The 19,582-nt window shown below is 42.0% G+C and overlaps 2 protein-coding genes across 9 annotated transcripts in view; both read right to left on the bottom strand.

The window, feature by feature from the left end:
• The window catches only part of LOC146556664 (nectin-2-like), a 76,239-nt gene that overhangs the window by 39,008 nt on the left and 17,649 nt on the right, over positions 1 to 19,582 (bottom strand). The gene's annotated exons all lie outside the window — the stretch shown is intronic.
• On the bottom strand, positions 7,225 to 15,686 carry LOC146556666 (uncharacterized). Of its 8 annotated transcripts, none has more exons than XM_085250473.1 (7): positions 15,472 to 15,686; positions 13,806 to 13,952; positions 11,135 to 11,230; positions 10,911 to 11,000; positions 10,545 to 10,631; positions 10,442 to 10,470; positions 7,225 to 10,284 (listed from the first exon to the last, which is right to left on the bottom strand). In XM_085250473.1, the coding sequence occupies exons 2-7, from the start codon at positions 13,843 to 13,845 to the stop codon at positions 10,141 to 10,143; spliced, it is 486 nt and encodes a 161-aa protein (XP_085106599.1). In that variant the 5' UTR covers positions 13,846 to 13,952; positions 15,472 to 15,686; the 3' UTR covers positions 7,225 to 10,140. The 8 variants fall into 8 exon arrangements, with proteins under 8 accessions (XP_085106599.1, XP_085106600.1, XP_085106601.1 ...); XM_085250474.1 differs by having other exon boundaries at positions 11,135 to 11,227; XM_085250475.1 differs by having other exon boundaries at positions 11,147 to 11,227.

Below are 19,582 nucleotides of genomic sequence, written 5' to 3'. Positions count from 1 at the left end.
AGAAGATGTGTACCAGGGTTGTGAAGCAAAGGTTTCTGCAAAGGACACATCTGTGCATCCTTGATTGTAACTCCTGCAGCAAGTCTCCTCTCCTCTCTTTCCTCTGAGTTAAAACATCCTTTAACATGGTTTACTTGGTTTACTGAAAATGATTTGCAGCTCACGAGCAGGAGGACACAGGAGACCTGCACACCTCCAGGACACTGCGGAGTGCAGCTCGGATCTCAGCTGACCCTTCTCACCCTGGATACAGTCTGTTTGACCTGCTCCCCTCAGGCAGGAGGCTCCGGTCCATTCGCACCAGAACCTCTCGCCATAAGAACAGTTTCTTCCCCTCTGCTGTTGGACACATGAACAATAAACGTACGACTGTCCCCACCACTAACTCATGACCCTACACTGTGTTCACTGCATGATTCCATGTTTTGGCACTGATCACCACCTGCACTCATGTATATATCTTTCTACGTAGCACTTTGAATTCTTATTCTCATGTATATATCTCATGTATATCTCATGCATATATCTTTCTACGTAGCACTTTTAATTCTTATTCTTACTTTTATTTTTTTCATGTCTATTTAAGCGCAATTTATGACAGCATGTTTGCACTGAAGCACCGCAGCAATTTCCTAATGTTGTAAACCTGCTCAACATTTGGCAATAAAACCCATTCTGATTCTGATTCTGATTCTGAGATGAGGAGGCACAAAATTGAAAATTGAGACAAGTCTTGGGAGTGGTGTCATTAAAGCTGCTGGTAGAGTGCTCAAGGCCTGCGCCGACCAGCTGGCTCCTGTGTTCACCAGACTATTCAACCTCTCCCTGACACATGCCTCTGTCCCTCACTGCCTGAAATTGTCAACAATAGTCCCAGTCCCCAAGTCCACCACCATCAGTAGCCTCAGTGACTACAGACCCATCGCACTGACTCCAGTGGTTGCAAAGTGCTTTGAGAAGCTGGTCCTAAAACACATAAATGACTGCCTCCCACCCAGCTTCGACCCCCACCAGTTTGCCTACAAGGCAAATAGGTCCACAGAGGATGCAATTTCCACTGCTCTCCACTCCGCTCTGCATCACCTGGAGAATCCTGGGACATCAGTAAGGATGCTCTTCGTTGATTTCAGCTCAATACTATCATCCAAGACATTCTTATAGACAAGCTGGTAAACTTGGACTCCCCCCCTCCACATGTGCATGGATCAAAAACTTCCTCACAGACCGTTCACAGTCAGTCAAGGTTGGCACCCAGCAATCATCCACCCTGTCACTCAGCACTGGCTCACCACAGGGATGTGTGCTGAGTCCATTATTATACCCCATCTACACCAGTGACTGCACCCCTACGCACCCCTGCAACATCATCATCAAATTTGCAGACGACACCACTCTGATGGGGCTCATCACCAACGATGATGACACCGCCTACAGGGATGAGGTCCAGCGACTGTCAGAATGGTGTAACTACAATAACCTCACGCTAAACACCAAGAAAACCAAGCAAGTGGTCATGGACTTCCGCAAAACAAGAACTGACCCTCCTCCCCTCTCCATAAAAGGTGACTATGTGGAGAGGGTGTCCTCCTTTAAGTTCCTCGGCACCCACATATCCGAGGACCTATCCTGGTCCATGTGGTGTATTCATAATTGTCTTTGGTACATTTGTTGTATGGGCAGTATGTGTTCACTGTTTGATTGTGTAATTACGTGTTACGCACTGGCAATGCATGCCGGTAGATGGTAATACAGGAAGAAAAGAGATGGTCTTACCGCACACAGTGGTCCCGCGTACTTATTCAGATTCAGAGTAAGAATCACACATGGTGTCAGAAGTGCTGTGTGACTCGTAAGACTCCATACATCTGCCGAGTGTGAGGAGAAGGGGAAGGTGGAAACAAAATGCCGAATGACGACGTAGACGATCGTCCGAGGGCAGGAGTTAGCACCGCGGCTAGCACTCCCAGCGCTACGTTTAGCATCCAACCACCGGAGCCCTTTGATTTTTCCAAACCACACGAATGGACAAGATGGGTCCGTCGCTTCGAGAGATTCCGTCAGGCAAGTAATCTGTCTGCGAGCTCGGAGGAAAATCAAGTGAACACTCTCATATATTGTATGGGAGACGAAGCGGATGACGTCCTGAGAGGACTAAAGTTAAGTGATGTAGACCAACGGGACTATGCTAAAGTGAGAGATAGCTTCCACAACTTTTTCATTGTCAGGAAAAATGTTGTTTATGAGCGCGCACGTTTTAATATGCGCAAACAAGAGCCGAATGAGACTGTTGATGCATTCGTGACTGCCTTGCATGCATTAGCAGAGCACTGTAACTACGGACCGCTCCACGATGAGCTGATAAGAGACAGAATAGTAGTGGGCTTGGCCGACACGAGGCTGTCTGAGCGCATGCAGATGGAAAAAGACTTGGACTTGGATAAAGCTATAAATATGGCCAGGCAGTCAGAAGAAATCAAAAAGCAACAGTCAGCTTTGAGAAGTGAAACAAATGTAATGCATGTAAATGCGAAAACAGTTGACAGAGTGATACAAAAGCACGACAAAACAAAGTTCAACATGTTCAAAAATAAAACTGTCAAAACACAACAGCAATATAGCAAGAGACAAAGTAACAAATGCTACAAGTGCGGAGGCTCTCCACATCCGAAACCTGAGTGCCCAGCAAATGATGCAAAATGTCATTTATGTGGAAAAAAAGGTCACTACCAGCGAGTCTGCAGACAAAGCAAGACAGTGCAAAGTATTGAGGAGGAAGAGGAGCAAGGTTTCTTCCTAGGCTCAGTTTCCAGTGACGGCCAGGCGTGGACAGCCAACATACAAGTGAAAGATGCAAAAATCACTTTCAAACTGGATACTGGAGCAGATGTGACTGTAATAGCTGACTCGGACTTATCAAAGATTTTTGCTAACGAACACAGACCAGTTCTCCAGCAGCCAGAAAAACCTTTGTTAGGCCCTGGAAAAACACCACTGGACGTTGCAGGTTTTACAAAGCTACAGCTCAACTACGGAGCGAAACAGACAACAGAGAAGGTCTATGTTGTAAGAAACCTGAGCACTCCACTGCTAGGCCTGCCCGCCATTACAGCTCTTGGCCTGCTGGTGCGAGTTGACGCGGTTTCAATGGACACTCTGAAGACTACTTACCCTAAACTTTGCAATGGTCTAGGGAAAGTGCAGCGGGCCTATCACATTAAACTCAAACCGAATGCTATGCCGTACTCACTCAAAACTCCGCGAAGGCTTCCTCTGCCTCTGATGGGAAGGGTAAAAGAGGAACTCCAACGAATGGAAGAGCTTGGTGTCATTACCCGAGTTGAGGAACCAACGGATTGGTGTGCCGGCATGGTTGTTGTTCCAAAGAAAAACAGCCCTAGGCTAAGACTTTGCGTAGACTTTACCGGACTAAATGAGTATGTGTGCAGGGAAAAATATGTGCTGCCATCGGTTGAACAAAGTCTCGGAATGCTCGCAGGAGCCAAAGTGTTTAGCAAACTGGATGCCAACATGGGCTTCTGGCAGATTCCCCTGTCCGATGAGTCTGCCAAACTCACCACCTTCATCACACCCTTTGGGCGGTTCCACTTTAACCGCCTACCGTTTGGGATCAACTCAGCGCCCGAACACTTTCAGCGTATGATGGCGGAGGTCATCGAGGGTCTCGAAGGAGTGGTGTGTCACATTGACGATGTGTTGGTGTGGGGACGTAACCATCAGGAGCACGATTCCTGTCTCCATGCTACACTGCAAAGACTGGAAAAAGCAGGCATAACGCTGAATGTTGAAAAATGCGAGCTCTCCCAGAGCAAGGTTGCTTTCTTGGGTCACATCATAGCGGATACAGGAATCAGTCCTGACCCGAAGAAAACGGAGGCAATTACAGAAATGACAGAGCCAACTAATGTGTCAGAGTTGCGCAGTTTTCTGGGCATGGTGAATCAAGTGGGCAAGTTCATCCCCCATTTAGCTGAAAAAGACAAAGCCCTGCGAGATCTTCTTTCCAAAAAGAACGCATGGTATTGGGGAACTGACCAAGTGAGAGCTTTCAAAACATTACGAGATGCCCTGACCTCACCCCCAGTGCTCGCAATGTATGACCCCAACAGAGCCATTAAAGTATCAGCAGATGCTTCATCCTATGGTCTCGGAGGTGTTCTTTTGCAGCTGTGGGAAGAAGGATGGCGACCAGTGGCGTATGCATCGAGGTCCCTTTCTCCTACAGAACAACGATACGCACAAGTGGAAAAAGAGGCACTGGCATCTACATGGGCGTGTGAGCGTTTTCGTGATTTCCTGATTGGTAAACATTTTTGTCTTGAAACGGACCACAAACCTCTCGTTTCCTTACTGGGAGGACAAGCTCTGGATCTCTTGCCACCCAGGATCCAGCGATTCAGAATGAGACTCATGCGTTACTCGTACACTGTGCAGTACGCCCCAGGGAAATCGCTCTGGACAGCAGATACTTTGTCCTGCTCACCTCTGAAAAAACCAATGAACCTGTCAGACAAAGAGCTAATGGAAAGCACAGACATATATGTCGACAGTATTGTAGCAAACATGCCTGTCAGTTCATCATATATGCAAACACTGAAGGAACAACTGAAAAGCGACAGTGTGTGTGCTCGCGTCATGGACATGTGCACCGAAGGCTGGCCAGAACATGCAAAACAAGAGCCTTTACTGCGAAATTACTGGCCTGACCGAGCCACGCTCACTGTTGAAGACGGCCTTTTGTTAAAAGACACACGGCTTGTCATTCCTTCAGCAATGAGAAACGAGGTGCTGGAAAAACTACACGAAGGACATCAAGGTGTTGTAAAATGTAAAGCTCGTGCACGCCAAACAGTGTGGTGGCCCGGGCTGAGTCAACAAATCTCTGAGATGGTGCTCAAGTGCAAAACGTGTATTCAAGAAAGACACAATAACAGTGAGCCACTCATGCCAACAGAATACCCTGCCCACCCATGGCAGAGAGTGGGCACAGATCTTTTCGAGCTGGGAGGGAAAACTTACCTTCTCGCTGTTGACTATCACTCTAGATTTGTTGAGATTGCTTTGTTAAACAGGACAAAATCAAACGATGTCATTACTCACCTGAAATCTTTCTTTGCCCGTCACGGCATCCCAGAGGTCCTCATGTCTGATAATGGGCCACAGTATTCAGGTCAAATCTTTACAGACTTTGCAGCAGCATACGGCTTCAAACACATCACAAGCAGTCCCAAGTTTCCGCAAAGTAATGGAGAAGCAGAACGTGCTGTACAGACTGTAAAAAATCTTCTGAAAAAAGCAGCTGATCCTTATCTAGCTCTTCTTGCCTATAGAGCTACACCACTGCAGTCCGGATACAGCCCTGCAGAGCTTTTAATGGGCAGATGTCTGCGAACCACACTGCCGATGCTTCCATCGCAGCTGGAGCCCACACTGCCGGACAACGCACTGCTCGCTCGAAAGGAAAGGGAGAAGAGGATGATGGACATGGCAAACTTCAACAGGCGCCACCGCGCAAAACCTTTATGCAGCCTGTCCCCAGGAGAGCAAGTTTGGGTGACTGATGTCAAAACTACAGGCACTGTTATCCAAAATCACTCTACACCCCGATCATACACAGTGGAGTTACCACAAGGGACTGTGAGGCGTAATCGTGTGCATTTGATTCCTTTAAGTTCACCTGTGCATGAACCTGCTAATGTGCCTGTGTTGCAGAAGCCTCAAACACCCAGTGTGATCCCTGCTACACCTGTTAACACTGATGTGGTCAGAACCAAGTCAGGGAGGCCAATAGTTAAACCTAAAAAGTTAGATCTGTAAGAAAAAAAAGAAAGGTTGTTGTTATGTAACTGTGTTATAAGGGTTTTGTAGAGCACAGTAAAATAAAGCTAAAAAGAGTTGTTAAGAAAAGAAAAGAACAAGAAAACAAAAACAAAAGGTTAAAAATGTAATGCAGATTGTTTGCCAGATGTTCTTGTATGGCTTTGAAAAAGAGAAGTTCTGTCCTGAGAAAAGGAATATTCTGTTTTTGTTTAAAAGGGGAGATGTGGTGTATTCATAATTGTCTCTGGTACATTTGTTGTATGGGCAGTATGTGTTCACTGTTTGATTGTGTAATTACGTGTTACGCACTGGCAATGCATGCCGGTAGATGGTAATACAGGAAGAAAAGAGATGGTCTTACCGCACACAGTGGTCCCGCGTACTTATTCAGATTCAGAGTAAGAATCACACAGTCCACAAACACATCAGCTCTAGTGAAGAAAGCCCAGCAGCGCCTCCATTTCTTGAGGGTGCTGAGATGGAACAGGCTGCAGACTGACCTCCTAGTGTCCTTCTACCGTGCCACTATAGAGAGTGTGCTGGTGCACGCCATCCCTGTGTGGTACGCTGGTTGCACAACAGCTGACAAGAAGAGACTACAGAGGGTCATCAGAACTGCAGAGAAGGTGATCGGCTGTCCACTCCCCTCCCTGGACTTAATTGCCAGCTCAAGATGTCTCTCCAGAGCCAGGGCAATTATAAAGGACCACCTCCATCCTAACCACCACCTCTTCAACATCCTGCCCTCTGGAAAAAGGCTCAGATCCATCAGGTGCAAAACCAACAGACTAAAGAACAACTTCTTCCCGTGGGCTGTCAGAACTCTTAATGCAAACTAAGAGTGTGTAAAGACTTCCCCAACACATCCACCCTGACACTGCTGTTGATCATCTATGTGCAATTACTCAGTCTTTCCATGTTCTGTGCAATTTTTTGGCTCATGTGCAATTATTTTGGTCCCAGTCTGTTTCAATGTTTCCTACACATACACCATGTATATAGTTCCACTCACATATGTATACATATACACTGTTTTTTATTTTATTCTATTTATTTAATTATTTATTTATTTTCCGCCTTCGTTGTATATTGGTTTCTCTTCTTACTTTAGCACCTTTGTGGTTCAGCTACCCAATTTCGCTGTGCAAGAAACTGCACAATGACAATAAAAAGCTCTAAGTCTAAGTCTCTAAGTCTCTAACAGGTGACTGTGCAAATACTGGAAAACTGAGGACCTCTGGCGGACAAAAGGAATAATACACAAAAAAGTGCTCAGACATAAACTGTGAGAGTTTAAAATTTGTTCTGCAAAAATAGAATTTCACCAAATTAATAGAAATGCATATTTTCCAGATTACATTACTATAAAAAAGAATATTCAAGATATTGATTCAGATTCTATTTAATCATCATGAAAGACATGTTATAAAACTCATACTGGACTTTTGACACTGCACATATTTCACTTACACAAACTATAAAGGCATTAAAGGCAATTAACAACAGTCATATTATAAGAGAGGATTAAGACTTGAATACACATCTTCTATCAGATTAAAATAACAACAGCGTGAAACACAAAAACTGTTAACATTGCTTTAAAGTTCTCATCTAGTTTATATTTACCTATAAAACCAGATGAGATTACATTGATAATATAACAGCAGTTTTCTCTGCTGAGTTGATGTTGCTGATCAGTGGCTGGACGACAAAAACAAAACATAATCAGAATCAGAAAAATGTATTAATCCCTAAAGAAATGATGTGGTTACACAATGATAATAACATCATAAATGTTGCTTTGGCTCATTGACCTCAGGTATTTGAATTTCTCCACCTATATTACCTCTACTCCCTGAAGCATCTCTGTTAAACCTGTCTCCCTCTCATTCACACAACTTCTCTCCAGAACACTCCTCCACCGCTACAGGCCGTCTTTCACCTGTTTCTTAATGTTGTCCACAAACATAATAGACCAGAGACTCCTGCCTGACCTCAACTGTCAACCTACCCATCATCATAAAAATGAGAACAAAATAAAGAGCATAGATTCCTTTCAGTACTTTGGATTTCTTTTCTTTTGACAGAGGAAAAATTCAAAATAAGATGAACAGTAAAAACAGGTAATAAATAATAAAAATAGAAGCTAAGGAAGATCTTCAGAACACAAATTTGAAACTCAAATACAACTCAAAACTCTAGGACCATGGCACTGAATCCTGTGTGCTGTTCAATAGTCTAGCAATAGCAATAGTTTTAGTTGTATGTTTTCTATCCAGCCTTCTCTTAGAGCAACTGCTCATATCCATAGCAAAGAACTCCTGGTACCAATTATATTTTCATTTAAAAAAAAGGAAAAATAAGTGTATTATAATGTAGCTGGGCACTGTCCCAAAAACTGGTGTTTCTTTAAATCTGTTGGACCCATAAACAATATTCAAGAATTGTCTTTCCATTAAATGCAAATTCTTTTTTTTCAACAGCTTGAACTATGTTATTTTAAAATTGACAGTAGAGCAGAAGTCACTGCATCATTTCATCATCAACACGAATCTGAAAAAAGCTGTCTGATATATAGATAAAATAATAACAAACAAACAAACATATCACTAAACAAAACACCTTATCTTGGTTTTCTAGGTGTTGCTGATGGTGACATAGGAAACTTCAGGATCCACCTAAACAATGAAGAGAAAAACATGCTGACTCCTCAGTAATATCCATCCATCCACTTATCCTTTTTAGTGTCGCGGGGGTGCTGGAGCCTATCCCAGCTGTCATAAGGCGAGAGGTGGGGTTCACCCTGGACAGGTCGCCAGTCTGTCGCAGGGCCAACACACAGAGACAGACAACCATTCGCGCTCACATTCACTCCTGCATTCACACCTATGGGCAATTTAGATTTTTCAATTGACCTATACCTTTAGAAGTGCTTGTATGAATGGGTGAATGAGGCATGTTGTTTAAATGGCCTGCATTTGTATAGCGCTTTTCTAGTCCCTAAGGACCCCAAAGCGCTTCACACTACATTCAGTCATTCACCCATTCACACACACATTCACACACTGGCGATGGCAAGCTACATTGTAGCCACAGCTGCCCTGGGGCGCACTGACAGAGGCGAGGCTGCCGGACACTGGCGCCACCGGGCCCTCTGACCACCACCAGTAGGCAAACATGGGGTTAGTATCTTGCCCAAGGATATTTGGCATGCAGCCAGGAGGCAGCCTGGGATTGAACCACCGTCCTTCTGATTAGTGGCTGACCTGCTCTGCCACCTGAGCTACAGCCACCCCTACAGTGCCCCTACAGTAGTCAAAGCACTGGGAGAGTAGAAAATTGCTATATAAGAATCAGTCCATTTACCAATAAAAAAAAACACTGCAAAACACACAAAACAAAATAGAAATAAGAAAAATGGTAACAGACATAGGAAAAAAAACGTAAATAGGAAAAACGAAAACAGAAATAGGAAAAAACAGATTTCCAAAAGCAAAGGGAAGTGTTTCTGGGGAGACAATAACCCGACGGACCAGTTGCAGGGACGCAAAACATGCTAGGTGTGTTTTATCATGATTCATATAATACTGATGATGGATTTTTAGGCTAATAGTTAGGCTAACACATATACCACTCATCTTTTCTTTCCTCACAAAACCGATAAATCCTCCACTTCTTTTAAGTGTCTCCCAGCGCAATTCTTAGCATATTTTGGTTCCTGCAACTGGTCCGTCGGGTTATTGTCTCCCCAGAAACACGTTGTGCTTTTGGAAATCTGTTTTTTCCTATATCCGTTGTCGTTTTTCCTCTTTTTGTTGTGTTTTGTGTGCTTTTGCAGCATTTTTCTTATTGCTGGTGTTGTTAAGTTGCAGTGGCCTCTCAGGGCCACCGTACAACTGAGTTCCTAGTCTCCACTATGGCCTAATCTCCTCATGTGTATTTAAAGCCCCAGTTTGCTTCTGTTCTTTGTTATGTTCTATGTTCCTTAGAGGCTAGTTTGTGACTTCCAGATTTTTAGTGTTGCCTGAATTATTTTGTGTTTTGCATTTTGGCCTGCTAAGGTCAGCAATAAAGCTGCTTTTTAAGTTTAACATGGATTTGAGTTCTGCACTTGGATCCTACTTTGCCAACAGCTATCCTTGAAAATATGTCTCACTGTAATGCAACATAAACAACTCTTCATTCATCACTTTAATTTCTCAGAAATGGTGTCTCAAGATATTGCATTTGTGTTTTGACCTCTTACTTTAGGTTTTACGATTCATGGTGTGGTCTACTGATTTTATTTTTGGCCTAACTTTCTTATCTTTTGGATGCTTTTTCAGTTAGTGTCATGCATTTACAATTTTTTAGAGAATAAGAAGAAGTGTTTTTAACTCTAGGTGTAGTGGGTGATCTCACCGAGTTCTGATTGGTTTGAGTCTCTGCAGGGTTTGAACTCAGTCCCTGAAAAACAGACAATAGTGCGGTTACATCTGGTGGAAAAGCATTTCTATGAAGGCAGTTTAGTTCTTGTTAACACTCCCTCAAAGATGAGCGGTTTATTTAATTGTCTTTTTAGTGGCAGATATAGGAATATTTAATTATATGTTTCAAAACTCACAGGATTTTCATTCTTCTGCATTTTGTTTCCTGGAAAGACAAAAACAGTCAACTCTAACATTCATAGAACAACTTACAAATGTTGTATCTGTAAATGTTCTCACCTTTCATTCTTTTCCTTATGATGAGACACACAGCTGTTATCAGCAGTGCGACCAAACCAATAGCTCCATTGATGTACCACGAAATAGCTGCGATAAAGCAGACAAAACAAATTTGAAACATTTTTGCATGTTAATGTTTGAAAAACGTTTCACACCATTTAACAGCCATGATACTCAAGTGAACAATGTTTCCACACCATCATATCAAATGTTACATCTTATGTTTCCTATAGGATAGGTAAGTGATTTTCTGTCATCAAAATGTAAATAATATTCATTAGGAAAAAAGATGTAAACTAAAGTATGAACTCTCCTTAAAACTCTAAAAGAAAACGTGTTTTTCCTGCTTAATCATCATAATCTTACGTGATTTTGAAGGATTGCTGATTGTGTTTGGTTCTGATTTTGTGCTGCTTTCAGTTTTTCTCGCTGGTTCCTTTGTTGTGTTTGCTTCAGCTGAATAAATGACAAAACCAAACCAAAAAGTGTGTCATTATTTCACAAGTTGTTAATGAAAAAAAGATCTTAAAAATGTAAAATCTATCAAACTAATATTTGAGGTCATCTTAAACAGTTGATCGTGAGCTCACCTGTTTCCTCACCTGAGGGCTGAGGGCTGAAGGTAAATGGCTGCACTCTTCCTGTGTCTGTATCAGTCACCTCACACTTCACTGTGTTGTATCCTGCTCAGTAAATAGGGTAATACTTTATAACAGAGAGAGAACATTTCACCTCAATAATCAATCTGTCTGGTTTAGTTGTGGCCTTTTCACCGATCTGTCGAAGGTTGATCAGCTGTGCTGTTAGTTTCTTGAAATAAAAAAACATTTAGTACCATCACAGTTATTCTGGTCATCACATTTAGACGAGGCTGAATGACGTCATCAACAATCTTCATTGAAGAAAACCAATAAAAAAACATTAGAATACAGCACTTTTTACAATAAGAGTGAAAATCAATTTAGAAACAACTTTATAAACATGCTTCCCTGAAACAGCAGATCATGCTCAGCTGTCTTATTCATGTTATTGGTAAGTGATTGTAATAATATTGATACGATTATTATTTCACTGCTATAAAAATGTTTCCTCTATCCTTACCTACAATCTGAATCATCAGCATCAGACATAAAAACATTTGAATCCATCTGAATTCATCCATTCTGCTTCTCTGTCTCACTTCGTTCTTGTTCTCAGTCTCAACTGTCACAGTCTCTGAACTGATGACCCTTCAGGACGGTTTGTACTTCCTGTCATTTGTCATGTTTCACCACAAATTTAGCAATTTTTAGTCGTCTCTCATTTATGTTGATGATAATGTTACACAGCTGGAGTAAATCAGCTTTTCTGAAACATTTTTTCTAAAGGAAATTTATATGAAGACTTGGCAGGTTCATATTTTTGTCATTCTCACAGTTGATTTGTGACATTGATGTGTTTGACATTGAAAAAAAAATAATGAATAAAGAAGTCGAATGTGAGATATTTTTTGGAATAATGCAGCTCCCCTTTTTTAAATATTTTAAATCAGAAGGTGCATGACAGTTAATGTGTCAGACTCAATGAATTGATGAATTGATTTTACAACTGCAGGTACAGGAAATATAGCAGATAATGCTATTGGAGTGAAACCCAACAGTTCCTCACCGTTAATCTTAAGTAATTTCCCCCTGATGAGGTCGAGAGGAAGTGTGTTCGTTACAATGTGGTGTGCTCATTTTACTGTTTTTTTAAGAATCTGCTGTTACAAGTGAAAATCTAAAAAAATTAAGGGAAGGTAAGGCCCCCAAATGTTTTGGGTTCGTAGCGACACTCTTGGTTTCTGACAGAAAACGGTAAGTGGTGAGAATAGAGGCTGTGGTTCAGGGGTTATCAGCAGTAGCATTTAACAATAATCTGTGAAATTGGTAAATAAGTATGCTCATTAATATGTTATATATAATATATTAATATGCTCATCAATATGCTCTAGTGTTTAAAACCCTAGAGTTCAGCAAATTAAATTCAACAAATATATCACGAACACCTTATTTGTGATAACCAGTGTTTCAGTCACAGGCCTGTCGGTATTATTCAAGTTACACAGTGGATTTTTTTCTTTTGGCTAAATACAAAATAAGAACAGTAAAAACAGGACACCCAAAATCAAAATCCAGCTTGACGCAAGGAAGATAAGATTAGTTAGGGAAACTATCACAGCAAAGGCAGTAAACTAAAAAGGGCAAAGGGAAGACAAGACACAAATTGGGAGGCAGAAACCGGTGAAGGTAAATACACCCAGCTCAAGGCAATCACGGCAGAGTTGGCAAAGGTGTTAGTAAAGCTACCAAGAAATGAAAGAAAACTAACCAAAATAAAATAGGAAATGAAAAAAGACAAATAAATCTAGAGACCAGACAAACACCTAATGAGCCAGGCATTCATTTAGAGCAAAACTAGTTGTGGGCAGATAACAAATGAATAGAAAAACATTTTATCTCCAGATGACATTATTGTAAGCAATAAGAAGGAAGAAACTGATACAGATTTAATGGTATTTAACGGTCAATAAACTCATGCTACAAAACCCATAACGGTCATTTAGAAATCTAAAACAAACAAAAGCCGAGCGCTACCCCCAACTCGCTAATTGAATAAACAAGGGAAAAAAATGATAGAAAATAATAAGGCAGTTCTCTCTTTCTGCTTCAGTGCTTAGTTAAAAGTCAAAGTATCAACACACTAAATACAAAACTTGGCAGTTCTCTGAAATCACACACCCAGATCTGTCATAGATGGTTTGGAGGCCAAGGACGGGCCTGCTGCTGCTGTCAGCTACTGCCGGGGAGACTGCTGGAGAGGATTTTTAAAACAGCCACTTGATGATGGAACCAATCAGCAGCTGCCAGCAAAATCCAGCCACTGTGATTCAAAAGATGGCCAGAGCCGTAACAATAGGATTAAATCTATTAAACTAGATAAGATTATACTGATAATACAACAGCAGTTTTTTTCTGCTGAGCTGATGTTGTGGATCAGTGGTATCTGACAGAAACACCAGAGCCTCCAGTGCTTTCATACTTTATTGAAACATCATCTTTATCATAATGTACCTGTGAAAAACAAGCAAAAAACCCAAAACCAAATGTATCAGATTGTGAGACAAATAAATTGGCATTGTGTTTATTATTACCTGTGGTTTCAGTTATATTCTTTCCATTAGTTCTTAGTTTTCTTTTCTTTTGTGTTTTTGAGTGTTAGGTTGAAATTGTTAAATGTTACCATTATTGTACTGCCAAGGTCTCCCCTTCCATCCATCCATCCATCCGTTCGCTTCCACTTATCCTTCTTAGGGTCGCGGGGGGTGCTGGAGCCTCTCCCAGCTGTCATAGGGCGAGAGGCGGGGTACACCCTGGACAGGTCGCCAGTCTGTCGCAGGGCCAACACACAAAGACATCATTCGTGCTCACATTCACACCTATGGGCACTTTGGATTAATCAATTAACCTATCCCCACAAGCTGACAGAGGCGAGGCTGCCGGACACTGGCGCCACCGGGCCCTCTGACCACCACCAGTAGGCAACAGGTGAAGTGTCTTGCCCAAGGACACAACGACCGAGACTGTCGGAGCCGGGGCTCAAACCGGCAACCTTCCGATTACAAGACAAACTGCCAACTCTTGAGCCACGATCGCCCCAAAATTATAAACACAACAAAAGCTATTTTGCCCAAACACCTGAAATACATCTAATTAATATTTTAGCTATTTTTAGTTGTTTTAAACAGCTGATCGTGAGCTCACCTGTTTCCTCATCTGAGGTCTGACAGCTAAAGGTAAACAGCTGCACACTTCCTGTGTTAGCATCAGTCACGTCACACTTCATTTTCTCATATCTTGATGGATAGATATAGTGAGACTTCCAACGGGTCACAGTAGTGGAGCAGTCAGTCTGTGAGGTCAGTATTTCTTTGTCATCTTTGTTCATATCTTGACGTTTAATCAGCCAATTCACGGTGTGATGACACTGTCCATATGTCACCACAGAGCAGTTTACAGTTTTTCTCAGTTGCTTTGGTGCATTTCTCACAACAGAATTGATCTCTACACCACTACTAAGGCTCTTCTCAAAACAATTGGTGCAAACTGCAAAACATGGTGGATAACTCGCAAAAGTGAGTCACCTCATCAAAAAGAAAAGTCAGTTGCTCAAAATAAGTAGTCAATGCTTCAAAAGCAAGTCCCTTAATCAAAACAGATAATATATTCATCAAAAGCAAGTACTTATATCAAAGTGTCAGGGCTGTCACAATTACAAGTCATTACACCAGCACCTTTGGTCACAAAATCAAATGGTTTGAACAGGTTCTCATTGTGACTGATTTCTTTGTATTTGCTTCCCAATGACTAATAATAAAAAGATTAACCTGAGACAGATGAACCAGAGCGTTTAGAGTTTGTATTTCTCCTAATTTGTACTGTAGGCATGAATAAAGACCAACTTCCTCAAATGTGAGCTTCTTAATAACCAGAGAACAGTTCGCTGTAACACTCAGTCTGTCTGATTTGACTTTGTCTGTCCAAGTGTGATCAGCTCTACTGTTGTTTTGTGTCTTGAAACAAATGTCCACTCAGTACTGTCACAGTTATTCTGCTCATCTATCACATTTAGACAAGGCAGAGTGACGTCATCTCCAACTTTCATAAAAATGGATATTTCAGTTTCAGATACTGTTGAGAAGATTGATGAGAAATATGAAAGATAAATTAGAATGCAGCAGTTTTACAATCAGAGCGAAGATTTTAGACTCGGGTCTGTAAACATGTCCCATATTTCCCTAAAACAACAGTACATGCTCAGCTTTCTTATTTACTGTAAAGTTTATTGACCATAGTAATACTGATAATATTTAGTTTTGTTGCTAATAAAATGTTTCCTGTATCCTTACCTGGAATCAGAATCATCAGCATCAGAGATAAAAACATTTGAATCCATCTGAATTCATCCATCGTGCTTCTCTGCCTCACGTCTTTCTTGTTGTCGATCTCAACCGTCACAGTCTCTGAACTGATGACTCTTTTTACTTCCTGTCATTAGTCAGATCTCACTTCCTCACTGCAACTTTAGTCATTTGTAGTTCTTTCTTCTTGTTGGTATTGAGTATGTGAGCTTTCTCTGAAATTGATGAATACATTTAAATATTAAACAAAGATGACACAAATGAACACAAAATGCAATTCCTAAATGAAGTTGTTTATTATTAAGAGGGGAAAAACCTATATGGCCCTGTGTTAGACCAAGTTAAATGTGCGACAGTGTCAAAGTGCTATAGACAAGGGTGCAGGGATCAGGTCTCCAGGGAATCTGCAGGGAAAAGCAGGGGGAACACACTCACTCTCCTTCTGTCTCTCTTGGCGTCTCACCAGTCTCTCACTCCTCTCTCGTACCAGAATTTCTGTAAGGAACAAGGGCAGGTCCAGGGTGTCTGTACACAGGGAAACGACGTGTTAGCACAAGATTCAAAATCCAAGAGAACTAGATTACTAGTGTCCTAGCCAGGACTTCACTAACATGAGTCAAGCAACAATACAGCAAAGAGCAGTCTAACTTCTTCCCGTAAGTAGAGGCCGGTTAATGAGACGCAGGTGTTCACCATCTCCCAGGTATGTAGGCCAAAGGCGGGAGCCCACAATGGCCTCCGCCCAGGCGATAGAGGGAGAGAAAAGGAGAGAAAAACAATACCAAAGCCCACTTGTAGCAGAATATTTCTCAGGCAGACGGTGACACTATAGTTTTTAAACATAACAAAAATCAGACGACGACTGGTTTGATTTAACTCACGGTTGAATTATGAGGTACAGTAAGCCTGAAAAGACAGGAGTGCTTCAGCTCGCTGTGTCGTTGTCAAAGAATGACAAAGAAAGAATCTAGTTGTCGTCCTGCAGAGGCAGCCCTCTCCGCCCATCCCAACCTTGCAGAAAAAGCTGGCAAATCTTGCGCCATCTAGGCCCTCCTCTGTTTTTAGCCAGCGCTCGTCTAGAACTCTGAGTAACTCATTGCAAAGACTGCAAATTTTTTCACATTTTGCCCTGTATGACAACTCTATAAATAAATAAAAATGCATTCACAGAATTGCTCAGTGTCAGCACCAAACCACCCACCACCCAATGAAATTCCCAGCCAGCAGGGTAAGATTTGTGCAAATTATAAACCTTTATTTTCCTGATCCCTGCCCTGCCTTCAGTCCCCTGTCGTGCTTCAGATGATCAACAGGAAGTGTTCAGTTTGCTGTCAGCCTTACGTTGGTGTCTGAGGAAAGAGCGGTGACAACTGGAGGTTCAGATGGGTTGCACAGATTCACACGAGACCCACTACAATCTGGTAAACAGGTATTGCAGTCAGGCACCACTGAACAGCAGGGTAATGTGTGCAGGCATAAGATGCCAGAACAACAGGGATTTCTATCTTTTGTGCCAGGCTTAGAATCAGTCATTTAGAGACGCTGCTATGTTGAATTTAACCCAGTTAACCCCCAGATGTGGTGAGGCAAAGACACGATACTAACTCTGGGCTGTTAACGTGTGATCTTAATTTGATATTCGTAGTGAAGAATGTATTCAGTACAATGTTTTACAAGACATTTATTCATCTGTGCTTGTATTCAAGTTTACAGCAAATCATCTGAGAAATGCCTTTGAACTGGTGCCTGTTTCTGGGCTTTTCTTTTGTCACAAACTGCTCACAAAGAAGGACGAATGCTTTAGGGAACAAAAGCTTTGGAATGTATTCTGCAAGTACAGGTCAAACGTAATAGCCTCATTGTTTTATAGCAATGCTGAATTAACTTATGTCACTGCAGGACAGTGCAGCCAGTGGGGCTGATTGTTATAGTCACTGTGCACGACAAGAAAGCATTTGACATGGTGAACTGCTGCCACGGTTTTAGAGAGACGTCTGTTTGTTATTAGAAGTAGTTGTTCTGTTTAATTTGGGGTTTTTCTCCTTTGCTTCTTCGTAGAAGACGACCAATCTGCACATCGAGAAGCTGTCCTGTCTTCAGCTAGGAGTCCTTCTCCAGCTGCTGCACATGCTAACAGGCAAAACATCAGGGAGTAATACAAGCTTTTAATGCTTATGTGAACCACAGGCGTGCTTATAATGTATCAACCTGCAGTGAGACTGTAAAAGCAAAATCTTTCTTGATTTAATTTTCATTGCACAAATAATAACAGATTCAGGAATGTATTCAAGGAAGAGACTGGCAAAGAAAGAGTGGGATAGTCAGGGAGCTGAAGGAAGGAGTACTAAAAGGCTAGGTGCACAGCAAAGAGAGCGGTGTCACTGGCACAGGAAAAGGCTTGTAGTGAGTTGTATGTGAGGCTGGACACTAAGGAGAAAATGATTTTTAATGAATGGCAAGGCACATAAATTGTGCTGGAAGAGAGTAACCAAGTATAGAGATGGAAATGTGCTAATGTGAAGAAAGTGTGTTGAGAAGGGAGAAGGAGTACTTTGGACGAAAATTGAATTAGAGAAGGAAGTGAGGCAACTCTGAAGAGGATGGAGACGGGAGGCATAGAGAGGGTAGGAGTGAAGGCTATGATAAGGTGCGAAGAGAGTAACTGTGGTGCTGCATAAGAAAGTCCTGAGGGGCAGAGAAGTATGTGATGGGTTGAGATTACATCAGAGAGAGGCTCTGAGCCCCTTCTTGTTTGCACTGGTGATGGAGAGGCTGACAGATGAGATCAGGCAAGAGTCTCCGTGGATGATGTTTTCAGACAACCACAGAAAGGATTTGTGGATGTAGTGAAGGTGGACATGCAGGGGGTTGGTGTGACTGAGGAGGATGCTAGAAATAGAGAGATGGAGGCGGATGATCCACTGTAGCGACCTCTAAAGGGAGCAGCCGAAAGAAGAAGAAGCACAAATAATTCTAATCATGCTTTTCTTTTATTCTCAGTACTAAGCTATGTAAAGGAAGTCAAGGTTGTTTCCTCCTACAATCACTTTGGTCATGCTGTTCTTACAAGTGTGGAGGTGCCAGATGGTTTAGACTTGTTTAGATTGGTGCTCTGTCTCCCTTTATCCAAACTAAAACTTTGATGAGGTTTTTTATCTTCACTAAACACTTTTTTGCTTTGTGTTTATTATTGTGCTACTGCAAGTATTTCATATATTAGTCAGTTGATTGTTACTGTAGGGCAGCTCTAGGACAATCCCTGATGTGATGTAGCTTGCTTTTATCCAGCAGATACGACATCTCATGAGGAGGTTCGAACCCTGTACCCTGACCCTCCTGCTGACGCACAAAGTCTGGACATCCAGCAGCAGGCCCTTCTACGTGAACAACAGCACAACAGTTTCTATTTCTTTTAATATTGGAAGTCAGTTATTCATTAATGAATACAAATGGTGACTGAAGTTATTTAGACAGGACATTAAACAATAAACTTCCAATAAATTATGAACAATGTGTGACTGAATGTGTTCAGTGAAAGACTTTGAAAATATCGCAGCATAAAACCAGTGTAAAAGTACTCAGACTACTTTTGGGGGTATTTATTTGATGATGCAACCAGAAAATGTGCAGGTTGTGAGTTTAACATTTTCAACACTGGAGAAGAAGTACATGTACACAGACTAGCTAATGACAAACATTTTTTTTTAAATTAACCTTTATTTAAACAGGTTGTTCATTTTTCTGAGCTTATCTGGTGTCCAGTTTCGGTGGCAGTAGCATAAGCAGAGAAGACCCAGACCTTACTCTCCCGAGCCAGCTCCTCCATTATTTGGGGGACACTGAGGCATTCTCTGCTGAGTGCTGTGATCTCCCCAACATGTCCTGGGTGTGTCCTGTCTGTCCTGGTGGGACATGCCTGGAACATCTCACCCAGGAGGCGTTCAAGAGGCACCCTTGTCAGATGCCTGAACCTCCTCAACTGGCTCGTTTAGATGTAGAGGAGTAGCAGTTAACTCGGAATGAGACAGACAGCACCTACTGCTGGGGTGGGCCTACAGGAGGGAGAGCTCATGTCGTCTCTTCAGGACACATCACTGGA

The sequence above is a fragment of the Mchenga conophoros genome, linkage group LG16 (assembly GCF_057382185.1).
Source record: "Mchenga conophoros isolate Kocher_MC1m ecotype Shallow Benthic linkage group LG16, M_conophoros_male_GT1.1, whole genome shotgun sequence".
In the NCBI taxonomy this organism is placed as follows: domain Eukaryota; kingdom Metazoa; phylum Chordata; class Actinopteri; order Cichliformes; family Cichlidae; genus Mchenga; species Mchenga conophoros.
The sequence above is the reverse complement of the archived record's forward strand: the minus strand, read 5'-3'. Positions and strand labels throughout refer to the sequence as shown.

Coding starts and splice junctions, on each gene's coding strand:
- LOC146556666 (XM_085250470.1), bottom strand. CDS start 15,532: ATGGATGAATTCAGATGGATTCAAATGTTTTTATCTCTGATGCTGATG. Junction 10,471..10,544: donor CATAAGGAAAAGAATGAAAG/GTGAGAACATTT, acceptor TTGTCTTTCCAG/GAAACAAAATGCAGAAGAAT. Junction 10,285..10,441: donor TGCAGAAGAATGAAAATCCT/GTGAGTTTTGAA, acceptor TCTGTTTTTCAG/GGACTGAGTTCAAACCCTGC.